General features: G+C 40.4%; 2 protein-coding genes across 6 annotated transcripts; both read right to left on the bottom strand.

Moving 5' to 3' along the window:
* Nucleotides 1–144: 144 nt before the first annotated feature.
* LOC143523044 (cytochrome P450 2J2-like) lies at nt 145–8862 on the bottom strand. 5 transcript variants are annotated; one of them, XR_013133201.1, is made up of 10 exons: nt 8672–8862; nt 7984–8146; nt 7518–7667; nt 6721–6878; nt 6286–6462; nt 6016–6157; nt 5738–5925; nt 5427–5568; nt 1124–4876; nt 145–927 (listed from the first exon to the last, which is right to left on the bottom strand). XR_013133201.1 is itself a non-coding variant. In XM_077017173.1 (9 exons), the coding sequence occupies exons 1-9, from the start codon at nt 8852–8854 to the stop codon at nt 4701–4703; spliced, it is 1479 nt and encodes a 492-aa protein (XP_076873288.1). In that variant the 5' UTR covers nt 8855–8862; the 3' UTR covers nt 145–4700. The 5 variants fall into 5 exon arrangements, 4 of the variants coding, with proteins under 4 accessions (XP_076873288.1, XP_076873289.1, XP_076873290.1 ...); XM_077017173.1 differs by having other exon boundaries at nt 145–4876; XM_077017174.1 differs by having other exon boundaries at nt 145–4876; nt 7984–8062.
* A 44-nt stretch (nt 8863–8906) lies between these two features.
* Nucleotides 8907–13297, bottom strand: LOC143523046 (cytochrome P450 2J2-like). Its single transcript, XM_077017177.1, has 9 exons — nt 13055–13297; nt 12607–12769; nt 12234–12383; nt 11769–11926; nt 11500–11676; nt 11206–11347; nt 10918–11105; nt 10631–10772; nt 8907–10419 (listed from the first exon to the last, which is right to left on the bottom strand). The coding sequence occupies exons 1-9, from the start codon at nt 13235–13237 to the stop codon at nt 10244–10246; spliced, it is 1479 nt and encodes a 492-aa protein (XP_076873292.1). The 5' UTR covers nt 13238–13297; the 3' UTR covers nt 8907–10243.
* Nucleotides 13298–13445: the final 148 nt, after the last annotated feature.

Below are 13445 nucleotides of genomic sequence, written 5' to 3'. Positions count from 1 at the left end.
TGGGTTAATACCTACAACACACAAACCATTATGTAACCACTGTTACGACCCCACGATGTCGTGGGTCTATGTTTGGGGTGTGGGGCAGTAGCATGCCGGTTGCGGACAAGATGAAATGAAAGAAGAACGCGGAAACCAGTCGGATGCGTTAAAAGAACTCTTTACTGCAGAGTGGTAATGAGTAGAAGAGCCTTTATGCAGCACACACTGAACAGACACGTACGTACAACCACACACGATTAACCATAAATCAACCAAACAAGGAAAGGAGCAGTAGACGGCACCAAAGAAAAGAAACAAACAAAAACACACTACACTACGGTAACAAAGCAAAACTTACCCCTTACAGAAAAGAAAATATACCTACTGCTCTAACTAATCTCAAACAAAAGTACACAAACGGTGCCCGCCTCTATACTGGTATTTCTAACAAATGCAGGACTGCGTGAGTGCATATAAGTGCGCACATGCTGCTATGCTCTTAGTCCATGGTGGTGTTTGTTTTACAACTGAGTTCATGACAAAGATCACCACAACAACCATAAAGTCAGTAAAGCTCGTATCGCCTCTCAGCGACTTCCAGTAATCACAGCAACCACACACATACATACACAACCATAAAGGCAGTAAAGCTCGTGTCGCCTCCCAGCGTGGCCGACAGAATCCACTCGTGATGAGATCCACCTGTTGAAAATTAACCAGAAAAAAAAAAAGAAAGCAACCTCCCCAAAATCCACAGTACACGTAACAACCACACATCAGCCAAGTCATTCTCTATCCAAGTTCTAGACTAAGACCATTTGAGTCCAAGTTCTCTTGGGTGTCGTCGTCTCCGGTAAGTTGTTGATGTCCATAGAATTTAGTGGAGAAGCCACAATCCAGCGATACATTTTTAGAAGTCCGTTCCTCCCCAATGTTTGTATGCAACTGAAAAAGAAAACGAGAGAAAGCAGTAGCAGCATGTACATATACACAATGTATAGCAAACCATAATGAGCAAAACCAGAGGCAGCTGTTTTATTATACACCTTTTCAAATAATTCAAAATGCCTTTATAAATATTCTTGTCATGACAAAAACAATAGCTTATATGGACTAATACACCGCTTTTTAATATACAGACCTTATTGATTATCCAACAGATAAGAAGCATGATGCAAACAATTCAGATAGATATCACGCCCATAATTATCTGATGATGCAGTTGGTTGTACAGCTAATCTAAGCAGCTCAAGGCTCCTGGGGTTAAGTGGACATTCCAAGCCTGGCAGGTTGACACCTTGGTGTTCTTCCAGATCCAATCCAGAATCTTCCCAGTCAATGGCATCAATATGAATTCCCTAAATGTACATAGCCCAGTAATAAGTGTTAATTGCACACATTAATAACCACAAAGATAATTAAAAATGTTTTAATTATGTAACCGAATGGACTGGTTGGGAGTCAGGGTGCAATAATGGGGCCAGGACAAAAGGGGGAGCTGTGGGATTTGCTGCGGTGAAATGCTGGGTTCATGGGGAGAGGAAGAGGACCCTTTAAAAGCTGGGCCTGTGGAGGGCCCCAGGGGTTTTTTTTTTTGGTCTCCTTCGTGTCAGCAGTGGGTAAGGTGGATGGTGTGCAGTTGGTTGTTGTTTTGTTAATTTTAGTAATTTATGTATGTTTGTGATTGGTGCTGCCTTTGAGTGCCAGCATCAGGCCAGAACAGGCTTAAGCTCTGGTCTCCTTTATTAGTTTAGTTTGTGTGTGTTTATTTGTTTATTGGTGTTAGTTCTGTTTGTTTGTCCACGCCAGGGCGGCCGACCTGTGCTGGAACTCTGCACACCTTCGGCCTTCCCCAAGTGGCTCAGCCCGAGGTCCCGTAGTTGTAGTCCTTGCTTCTCGGCGGTTTGTGGTGGCCTTCCTTTTTTTAAATTAGCTCTAGATTAAGATCAATAAAGTAATGGCGTATTTTTAATTACTTTAATGTTAATGTTAACTTGACCAGTATTGGGGACTGCAGGCTGTAGCCATTGTGTGTACGCCTACCACTGGGCCTTGGTGGGACATTTGATGTGTGGGTAGCTATTAATATGGAGTGCCATGTGTGAGTTTCGTGTGCAGTGTTTGTAGTGGTGCCATTTGTGAGCCTGGAATATTGTTGCACTTGGAACTTTGTCTCGATTGATCTGGTGTGCTCTCTTGATTGAATTTTTGCATACCTGCGAGGATTTTACAGACTGTTTTTTCAAGTAATAATGATTTCAGGTTCAGGTTCTGGTGACACTAGAATAGCTCCATAGCAGTGTTGTAGAGACCAAGAGTGGCACTATTCTGGCTAATGGTTAAGCGCATGAAGTTGCCACCACGCACCCCAGGGACACTGACGACGACTGTGTCTTATCATGTGCCTTTCCCTGTGCCTTGTTTTGGTAAAGTTGTAAAGGAACTTTACAACCACTGCTGCTACATTTAATATTTATTTTATTGCTGTAACTTTGGGTAAGAGAGTAATGCAATTTCAATCATTTGTATGTCCTGTACATATTCAGAACTGACAATTAAACTATTCAAGAAAAATCTAAAGATTGTACTAAGACTTAAATTATTCATGTGGGATAATAAAGAAAAACATACATTTTGGTCAATAACGTATGAGTGTTTTTCTTGGCATCTGTTAAACTAATTAAAATAACCTGAATGTCCTTCACCAGTAGAACCACCTTACACAGTCCACATTTTGTACAGCTGAGTGTAATCTGTGCTGCCAGCCACCTGCTCAGACAATGCAGCACCACAGGGGACTGTACTCCTACATAGAACCCCATTCACAAATCCATACAAAATATGGTTGCTTAAAATAAAATAGAAAATTTATTTTTTGCCATTTAGAACACTGAACTATTTTTAATGTGGTAAAGCAAGGAAACAGGTACAGTAGTTTTTTAGTAGTTATTTATTTACAAGTCTTTATAACACATCCATGCACTCACACCTCATCCAATCATACACTCATTCACACACTCAAATCCTCATAAACATGGCTACAGAATCCAGGGTACGCCCAACGTAGCCTGTATGCAGCAAAATCAGACAACACATTTCTGTTTTTTTTGTTTGCCATTACTGACCTCAAGAACAATTTTCAAAATGTATATACACTACCGTTCAAAAGTTTGGGGTCACTTAGAAATGTTCTTATTTTTGAAAGAAAAGCAGTTTTTTTTTTTCAATTTAGCTAACATTAAATGCATCAAAAATACACTTTATACATTATTAATGTGGTAAATGACTATTCTAGCTGTAAAAATCTGGTTTTTAATGCAATATCTACATAGATATATGCAGTGCCGTTTCAAGGTATTTGGGGGCCCCAAGCAAAGACACCAACCGGGGCCCCCCCAACCTCCACACCAGAAATCTCATGCCCAAACCCCCCTCCGGCCAAAAAAAAAAAACACATCTGGCCGCAGTCCACCTTAAAGAACCACAGCATATACACCTCAAACTAACTACTTTACAAATTTACTACTTGTAGCTGAACATAGCAGATTTAAGTATGGGATTACCCGGGATGTATATATTGTTTTTAGCCTACCTGCTGCTAAATTACACAATTTGTACAGATAGGCCTAATTTATCCAGTGTAAATCATCACTTACCACTGTCTTGTGTTTTTTTGTGTTCCTCTTCCTTCTTTTGTTTTCTCTTTTGGCTTCCTGATGGATAAATTTGCTTCATGGTTAAGTTTCATATTTGCTGGCGTCTAAAAGTTGGCTGTCTGCCAGGACAGTGTCTGCCTGCCTTCAGCAGCTGGTGGGAGGGGCCCCCTTGAGGGGGATTCTGAGAACAGTGTCATTGCTCATGACTTTGAGAATGTAAAGGGGGGCTCACACAATTTGTCGCTGCATTTAATTCTTAACCTGTTGTTGTCTGGGGGCCCCAGGCCAGCTTGGGGCCCCAAGCAATTGCCTGGTTTGCCTGCCCCATCGCGACGGGCCTGATCAGGACTGTGATGCCTCCGCAGAATGTTGGTGATTGGTGAGCCCGCTGTTCATTTACAGAGGGCCTGGCAGTTATAATTCAGCGCAATACCAGTTTCAAATGACAGCAAAATTGACCAATCATATCTTACCTCTTAGTGGGCGGGCTTAACTGTATGATAATTTCCGCCCGCTGTGGCGATGCTAGTTGGCGTTAGCGTACCACCGCTAGCTAGTTTCGATTCATTCCTTTAATGCCCTCGTGCGCGTCGTTTACATATTCCGCATCCGAGGAACACGGAGCTGTGAACCTTATTTTGTTTGAACCTTATTTTGCTTAAGAAGTGATCTAGTACAGATATTATTGTTTATTGCGTTTCTAAAGGTGTACTGTCATCTCAATTTTTTTTCTTTATTGCAGTTAATTAGGAGAGGAAACAATTTTTTTTCGGGGAGGATGGGAGCGGTCCTAGGTTTAATGGTCACGGTTTGCTACTGGTATATAGGAAGTATGTAGCTTCAGGTAAATGATCATATATTTTTAATTATGTATTTGATGATGTTTATGGTTTTAGAAAAAGTCTAACATATGTTAGGATTGCATTCATCAACATGTCAACAAATCTATACCACTTACAGTTGTCTGGTTCAATTTGGTTCTTCTGATTGTCATATTTAAAACCTCCACCTGCACCTCATCCTCAGGGCATCTTGCCCTTCCTCTCCCCTCCACGGAGGGCTTCAGCGTGGGCTCACACACAGGCGGTAGGGGCCTGGGGAGTAGGTGAAGCCCAGTTGCCCCTCCAGACTCAGCTCCACTCCAGGCTCAGGGGAGAAGGTGAACTGCTGGAGGAGGGAGGTGAAGAACAGGAAGAGCTCCATGCGGGCCAGTGGCTCCCCCACACACGACCTCCTACCTGGGGAACAGGGATTTCCTGGTATCAGGTGAACCATAATAATATGACATAAATGAGAAAAATTTTGTATTTGACGTTAACATTCTTATCTGTAATTAAGCAAAATGTCTCCAATGTCCTAAACCCTTCTAGTCCATTATCCACATACATGCAGTAGTTTCATTAAACACTGTACATTAACTCACCATGGCTAGGCGCTAACACACATGTCCCTGATCACACTTGCCTACATCATTACATCATAATATGTTCAATAACTTGTCCACTGCTGTTCTTCACATTCATTGAACCTTCCTTGTGTACCAGTGAATCTCATCCCCTTCCTTGTGTACCCGTGAAGCTCATCTCCTTCCTTGTGGACCCCTGAAGCTCATCTCCTTCCAATAGCAGCTGTCATTCATGCTGGACTACATATATAGTGCACATGGGGTTGTTTTCTATATAACCTTCCATATCTGTACTATTCGCAATTACGTCTCATATATATATATATTTATTATCCATTATTCAGATGTGAGGTTGGGGACACAGTACTGCATATTGGTGTCACCTGCTGAAAAGGGCAGAAAGGCGTCTCTCTTGCGGAACTTGCCCTGGTCATCCATGAAGTGTCCTGGGTTAAAGGTGTCTGGCGTTTCCCACTCACTCTTGTCATTAAGTACAGATGACAGGTTTGTAGTGACAGTAGTGCCCTAATGATGGGAGAGGAAGTCATTTATGGCACAGATTAAATTTCTGCAGCATTTTCCTTGGGGAAGAATGCACCTCTAAGTACATGTGTATATGTGATACACACTGTATGTAAAACAAAATAGAAGACATTTCTTTTCCACCAAGAAACACTGATGGTTAATTTCAGACCTTTGGTATGAAGTATCCACCCAGTGTGGTGTCTTTACAGGCCTTTTTGGGGAACCCCAGAGGGACGATGTTGCCCATTCTCTGGGTCTCATGGATGACAGCTTCAGTGTAAGGCATGTTAGCTCTGTCATCTAAGGTGGGTTGGCGTGACTGTCCAATCACTCGGTCTATCTCAGCCTGCACCTTTTCTGAAACGGTAAGTCATCACATCATCATATAAATGTTTCAGACATAAACATGTCTACATCTACAAATTATGATGAAGAAACAAAGTTTACCTTGTATGTGAGGGTATTTCATCATGAAGAGCAGTCCCCACCGTAATGTCGTGGCTGTGCTTTCTGACCCCGCCTCAAGCATGTCCAGTGTAGCAACAACCAGTGTCTCCATGTTAAAGCCAGCCTCAGGGTCACTCTTTTTCTGGAGGGTTCAGTGAACCATTATGTATGAAGTGTGATGTATGTTGGTCGATGACACAGTAAACAAATGAACTGTATGAAATAACTATGGAAAAATGAAAATGGCTTTGCTACCATTCTTAAACAGACCTTCTCCATTTCTGCCAGGTAGGCATCGATGTAGTCCCGTGGGTCTGAAGGATCCCAGTCTTCTTTGTGCTTTTTGATTTCGTCTTTCAGGAAATCTACAATTTTCTCATAGTTTGCAAAAATCTTCTGGTGAGGTCCAGGAAGGTATTCAAAGAGGCGTGGGAAGGCATTGTACAGCTGCCACACAAATACAACAGAAGGCTTCTCACTCTCTTTAGTTCATGGTTGTTTTGCACATGCACACTGGTACTTGGTGCAAAATACGGCATGTGTATTATACTTATTCAAAGAAGCTTAGAGAAGCATTGTACAACTACCATAATAATAATAAAATCAATAATTAGTTGTGGAAATATCTTGTTAAGGGCCTTACACATACGTAATGTATACTGTACTGAATAGTTTCTGAGTGTGTGAAAGTTTATATCCACCAACCAGTGCCTGTGGGTTGCCTGACAAGATGATGGCTTCAGCGTCCAAGCGCAGAATTTTCTGGAAGCGTTCATCATGGTAATTAAAACGATGCCCAAACATTAAAGAAGAGATAATGTTTGAGACAGCACTGATGAGCAGGAAATGGGGCTCAAATGGTCCTGTAACATTAAAATGGCTCTGCTATTTATTTCCAAACAAAATAATTTCATTATTATATTTCTGCAGTGAATAATAGTGTCAGGGGGGCTCCAGTTGTTTGCCCTTTTGGCCACCAGAGGTTCTTGTCTCTGGAGTACTGACTGTCATAATAATCTGTACTCACCTGGACCTGTTACCTCAATCAGTGTCTATACATCTCCCTCTGTTCCCGTCAGTCTTTGTGCAGCATTACCCTGTGCCATGTGTCTTCATACTGAGTCTCTTGTATTCTACCCCCTTGCTTGTTTTTTGAACACTTTGCTTTGTATTCTGGATTTTGTGATGTTTTCCTATCTGTCTTTTTGTCTGTGTTTGGACTCTGATTCTGTTCTGTGCCTGGCTGTGTTTTTGGACTGTGATGTCTGTCTTTGATGTCTGACCTTCAAATGAGAGTTCAGTGAATCCTGTGACTGGATAAACTGTCTACAATTTTTTATGTCACACAAAAGGTATGTTTCCTTTTTTCAGTGTTCAGTGTTGTAAGAATTCATTTAATTTGGTGTGGAAATATTACTTCTGTGAGCCATTCACCAGGTCTGGGCATGAAGGCTTTAGTTCAGAAAGTTCCCCAAACAATGTATCTTAGACTGACAACTTACCACCCTCCTCTTTGAAAGCATCACACAGGAAGACACTCTCCTGCTGGATACTCGTCTCCAGGTTCTTCTTAGCCTCACCAAAGGTCCGCAGGTGTGTGACGACAAACTTCCTCTGTGCCCTCCACAGGTGTCCATTACTGCTAATTACTCCTTAAATGCATGACAAGAGAAATATAAAGACAACTGATCAAACTGTTTATTTTTATCAAACTGTTTAAGGAGTTTTAAACTATATGTAGAAGACATAAAATGTCTTATAAAATATTGTTATTATTTAGAACAATACCACGATTTACTGGAATATAAAAATGACAGCAAAATATCTTAAGGATTAAGGAATTAAGGATTTACAAATTAAGGATTAAGGAATTAAGAATTATCTTAAATATCTTAAGGAACAAGGATTTTTTAACATGGTTTTTCCTGTTTTACATTTTTACAAAATACCTTCCATTCAATTTCTTACCAAGTCCTTTAAATGCTTTGTAAAACAGGGGAATCACTGGCCGATCAGGAAAGCTGTCCAGCTGAGTGACGAGAGCCTCCTTCACCATTTTGTATCCAGAGACAAACACTGTTTTCTCACTGCCCCATCTCAGACTGAACACCTCCCCATACCTCTCAGCAAGCTGAACCAAATACAATCCTTTAATAATGATGAATGGAAAATCTGCTAAATCCAAACACTTATTTCATCGATTGGTGATTTAAAAATTTACATTTGGAAGTGTACTTTATAAAAGTACAGAAAAGCTCACTTTATAAATGTACAGAAAAGCTCAGTTTGCTTAAGTACAGATACGTCCTCTTTATTAGTGTTTCTCTGATGCTTTGGTGTATTTTGCAGACCAGAATTGCGAAATGCAAACAATGGAAACAGGCAGAACTGTACAAGTAATGATGTACAAGAACATTTAGTGCTGTGGTGTGTTATGACAGTCTTGTATTTTTTTCTGTATTGCAATGACATGGTCTATCAATACAGTGAAGTTAAATGGACAAACTGTAAAAGGCAAACTGACAAAAGCTGCAAAGTACATATAAGCTCTTCTGACTGTTTCCGAAAGCCCACAGTGTTCTTAAATATATTACAGTGTAAAAAGTACTTTGTTAGATATGGTTTTCTGTAATGCAAAAGTTAATAAATTATTCACCTTGTCTATGGTTCTGAAGTGAAGTCCAGTGAAAACATTGCCCAGAAAGGGTAGAGGCCAGGGTCCTGGGGGGAATCTGGGGGGATTTTTATTCTTGATGATATCAGTAAGCAGTAAGAGAAGCAAAACGACCATCAGGCAGTACTTAAAATCAGCATATTCCAATAAGTAGTAGAAGATCATGGTTGTTATAGGCAAGAATCTTGTCCTTGGTCTTGTGCTGCTTGAATGTGTGTGTGTGTGTGTGTGTGTGTGTGTGTGTGTGTGTGTGTGTGTGTGTGTGTGTGTGTGTGTGTGTGTGTGTGTCTGGAATGTGGAGTGGGGATTACGTAAGACCCTCCAAGTACAAGTAAACAAGAGGAAAAAGCAGTACAGACTTTCAAATGAATACCATGGAAACACTTTTGGTATGTTAAAATCGAAATGTTTAGCGCTGTAAGTCCAGTAAAGCGTTTTTTTGTTATTGTGAACTGTAAACAACACACAACCAGGTTTAGAATCTTCATAAGGCTATGTGTGTGTGTGTGTGTGTGTGTGTGTGTTTTGTGCTGTTTTTTTCAAGGGCTGGAATGTCCCCAGCAACAGCTGCAGTAGTGAAAACAGAATTTGTTCTCAGGCTAGCAGAGGACAGGAAGCGTGCAGGATGTCTGCTTCAGAATGATTTAAAAATCACTACAGCCTACATCACGGCTATTCAACTGGTGGCCTGCGGGCCAGAACCGGCCCTTTAATGAATTTGTACCGGCCCGAGGCCCATCTCCCCATAAATAATAATAAATATTTGATAAACCGCCATAAAAATAAATAACATTTTATTTGCAACATTTTACGACACTGTGTGGCGCTTTACGGCACGTTGTGTCTCTATGCGGCACGTTTCTATGGTTTCCAAAACAGACTCACTTGAGAAGCATGGCGCTGTTAAAGAAGAGACGTAAGAAGAGATAAAGAAGAGATACCGAAACCAAACAATATAATTATGTGTCTGTCCCCCCTCAACAAATTACGTTCGAAACCCCCTTCCCCATCAAATTTTGAGAACAAAAGTCTTACAGAAAATTTTATGCATTTATATGGCTATTTGCATATTTATTGCTTTATTGCTTTCAAAAAACAGACAAAAAAGTAAATTTTATCTGCCTTCTAGAAAGCAATAGTATAATAACATCATACATTATCAGTCATCATGGTGAAAACAGTAAAAGCGTTAGGACTGGAATACACAAGTAAGAGATCATCACTATTACAGGTGCACTTCTCATGCCTGATAATGAACACACCTGTTTACGAACAAATAATTAGTAAATCTACATGTTTAAATGTTACACAACTAGCCAAGGAGAAGCATATATTTCTCAAAAATAATATGAAAGAAAATGTAATATTATTCCCTCTTATATATTCACTCAGGTCATATTAACCCAACCTGTAGATGCATATTGTACTACACATTACATGTATTTTATGGTTCCCATCTTTAATTCAACAATGGACTCAACCTTTCCCTTGGACTTTCTACATGTGTACTAACACCCCAAATCCCACCCCATCCTTTGCCCTCCACGAAGGGCTTCAGCGTGGGCTCACACACAGGCGGTAGGGGCCTGGGGCGTTGGTGAAGCCCAGCTGCCCCTCCAGACTCAGCTCCACTCCAGGCTCAGGAGAGAAGGTGAACTGCTGGAGGAGGGAGGTGAAGAACAGGAAGAGCTCCATGCGGGCCAGTGGCTCCCCCAGACACGACCTCCTACCTGGGGAACAGGGATTTCTGTGCATCACATTTGAGTGCAACATTGTGATATACTCTCAGAGTATATTTGTACAAACCCCACACTTAGACACTGGTGCAAGGGAAAGATGTTACTGAGGTTTACAGCAACATAAACTAATGCATTACAAATTAGTGTATTTGTGATGTATTATGTGATGGCGAAGCAATGATGAATCAGCTATTGTTGTCACCTGCTGAAAAGGGCATAAAGGCGTCTCTCTTGCGGAACTGGCCCTGGTCATCCAGGAAGTGTCCTGGGTTAAAGGTGTCTGGTGTTTCCCACTCACTCTTGTCATTAAGTACAGATGACAGGCTTATTGTCACAGCAGTGCCCTAATGATGGGAGAGGAAGTTATATTTGTGCATCATTCCCCATAGAGAAAATGGTACCACTAATTATGTATGTAAATGATTATGGAATAGAATAAATAGCATGAATATCTTTTTCCCCAAGAAACGCTGATGGTTAATGTCAGACCTTTGGTATGAAGTATCCACCCAGTGTGGTATCTTTACAGGCCCTTTTGGGGAACCCCAGAGGAATAATGTTGCCCATCCTCTGGGTCTCATGGATGACAGCTTCAGTGTAAGGCATGTTAGCTCTGTCATCCAAGGTGGGTTGTCGTGACTGTCCAATCACTCTGTCTATTTCAGCCTGCACCTTTTCTATAGACATTAACAGCCATTGTGTTTATGACACCAAGCCAGCCTGAACCAGGCTCTAATACGGTACAGAATGACAGATTTCATAACGTGAGATACTCACTCTGTATCTGGGGGAATTTCATCATGTAGAGCAGAGCCCAGCGCATTGTAGTGGCTGTGGTTTCTGTCCCAGCCTCAAACAAGTCCAGTGTCGAAAACACTAATGAATCGATGTTGAAGCCAGCCTCAGGGTCATTCTTTTTCTACAGTATTTAAACCGGGAGATGATCCACATTGCGTACGCCTGTATTTCGCCTGTTTTCACTGAAATGTATGTACTGAAAAGTTTAACTATTGATACACAAACCACTCTACAAGACATTTGAATCACCAATATGGTCCATCTTAAACAAACCTTCTCCATTTCTGCCAGGTAGGCATCAATGTAGTCCCGTGGGGCTGAAGGATCCCAGTCCTCTTTGTGCTTTCTGATCTCGTCTCTCAGGAACTCAGCAATCTTCAAGTAGTTGTTAAATAGCCTTTGGTGAGGTCCGGGAACGTAATCAAGCAGGCGAGGGAAGACATTGTACAGCTGGCAAAACATTACGAAGGAAGTTGTGGACATTTGTGTCTATCGATTCACATAATGAATAAAACTGTAAGAAAAAAATGTCTGCTACTAACATTGGCATGAGTGGACCCTGCCAGGATAACAGCTTCAATGTTGAAATACAGTGTCTTGAGGAAACGTTCATCGTGGTAGTCAAAGCGATGTCCAAATAACAGGGCACAGATGATGTTTGAAACAGCAGGGTTGAGGTAGGACTGGGGGTTAAATGGACCTGCGTTATGAATAATAAACATATATATATAAATGTAAACACATATAAATGTAAAACTTTTTCAACACTTTAGATAAACATTCTTACACAAAAATTTGGGCTTTGTTTCATTATTTGATTTTGATTTAAAAAACAAATCATGTCAATTATTCATTCAAAGAATTAAGAAAGTCAGACCTGTGCAAGCTTACAAGAGAGAGGAGATTGGACAAAGAAAATAATTTACAGCCAAAACTCTTTTTAATCTGAGTGTCCTATTGATATGTTTTCATTTAATTGGTTAAATTTACTTCAGATTGAAACTTACCACCTTCCTCTTTGAAAGCATCACACAGGAAGACGCTCTCCTGCTGGATACTCATCTCCAGATTCTTCTTAGCCTCACCAAAGTAGCGCAGGTGTGTGATTGCAAACTTTCTTTGCATCTTCCAAACATACCCATTACTGAGGGACACGCCTCGGTGCAACAAGAAACAAGAAGGTTTTAATTCACTGGAGTATCTAATTCCATCATGCAATCTCAGATATTATATTTATGTTCATATGTTCCTCAAGCTCTCTTATTTCTATCAAGCACGTTAGATTAATTGCGTGTCTTTGTGAAATGCACATTAATGAAATATGTATACATAGTTTTTTATTTGTGATTTTCTGGAAATATTCAGAATAAATGTACTTACCACGCCCTTTATAGACTTTGTCAAACAGAGGGATAACAGGGCGCTCAGAAAAACTATCCAGTTTGGTAATGAGAGCCTCCTTCACCATTTTGTATCCAGAGATAAATACTGTTTTCTCACTGCCCCATCTCACACTATAAACATCCCCATACTTCTCAGCAAGCTGAAACACAATTCAAATATCTGTTAAACAGTTGTATATTTTATTAAACAAAGTGAGAGGTAAGAGTTGGACAATGGTGATTTATGAAATAATTAATTTCTTTTAAACCTACTACCGGTGCTAACTTTTTGTTTGAAAGTGCCTGCTAATCAGGCATGGTGATAAAATTAGCAGTAGTATTTTGAAACATGCCTCAATTGTACACTAACATTTGCAAATGGTCAGAAGAAAACATTTAAGGTTAAGATCATAGTACAAAGTTCAAAACCAAAACCATCCTCTCACCTTCTCTGTGGTTTTGTAGTCAACCCCAGTGAAGACATTTCCCACAAGGGGTGGCCTCCAGGGACCTGGTGGAAAATCTGGTGGATTTTTGTTTTTAAAGATATCAGTGAGCAGCAGAAAAATACATATACCTATCAGGCAGCTGTTAAGATCAAGGTATTCTAATAAGTAATGGGAAATCATGGCTGGTGTTTTGTGAAGAGCTTGGTGGCTGTTTCAGTGTGTGTGCTGGTAGGAACATTTATCTGGACAATTCTGTGAATAAGTCTTGCAAATTAAATTCTTGTTTAACATACACGCTTGCTTCATTTTTTCTTCATTCAAAGAAAATTGTTTATTATTTTTCTTCATTTGCTGGTAAAACAAATACCTTAAATACAAAATATATGTT

This window comes from Brachyhypopomus gauderio, chromosome 9 (genome assembly GCF_052324685.1).
Source record: "Brachyhypopomus gauderio isolate BG-103 chromosome 9, BGAUD_0.2, whole genome shotgun sequence".
Classification (NCBI taxonomy): domain Eukaryota; kingdom Metazoa; phylum Chordata; class Actinopteri; order Gymnotiformes; family Hypopomidae; genus Brachyhypopomus; species Brachyhypopomus gauderio.
The sequence above is the reverse complement of the archived record's forward strand: the minus strand, read 5'-3'. Positions and strand labels throughout refer to the sequence as shown.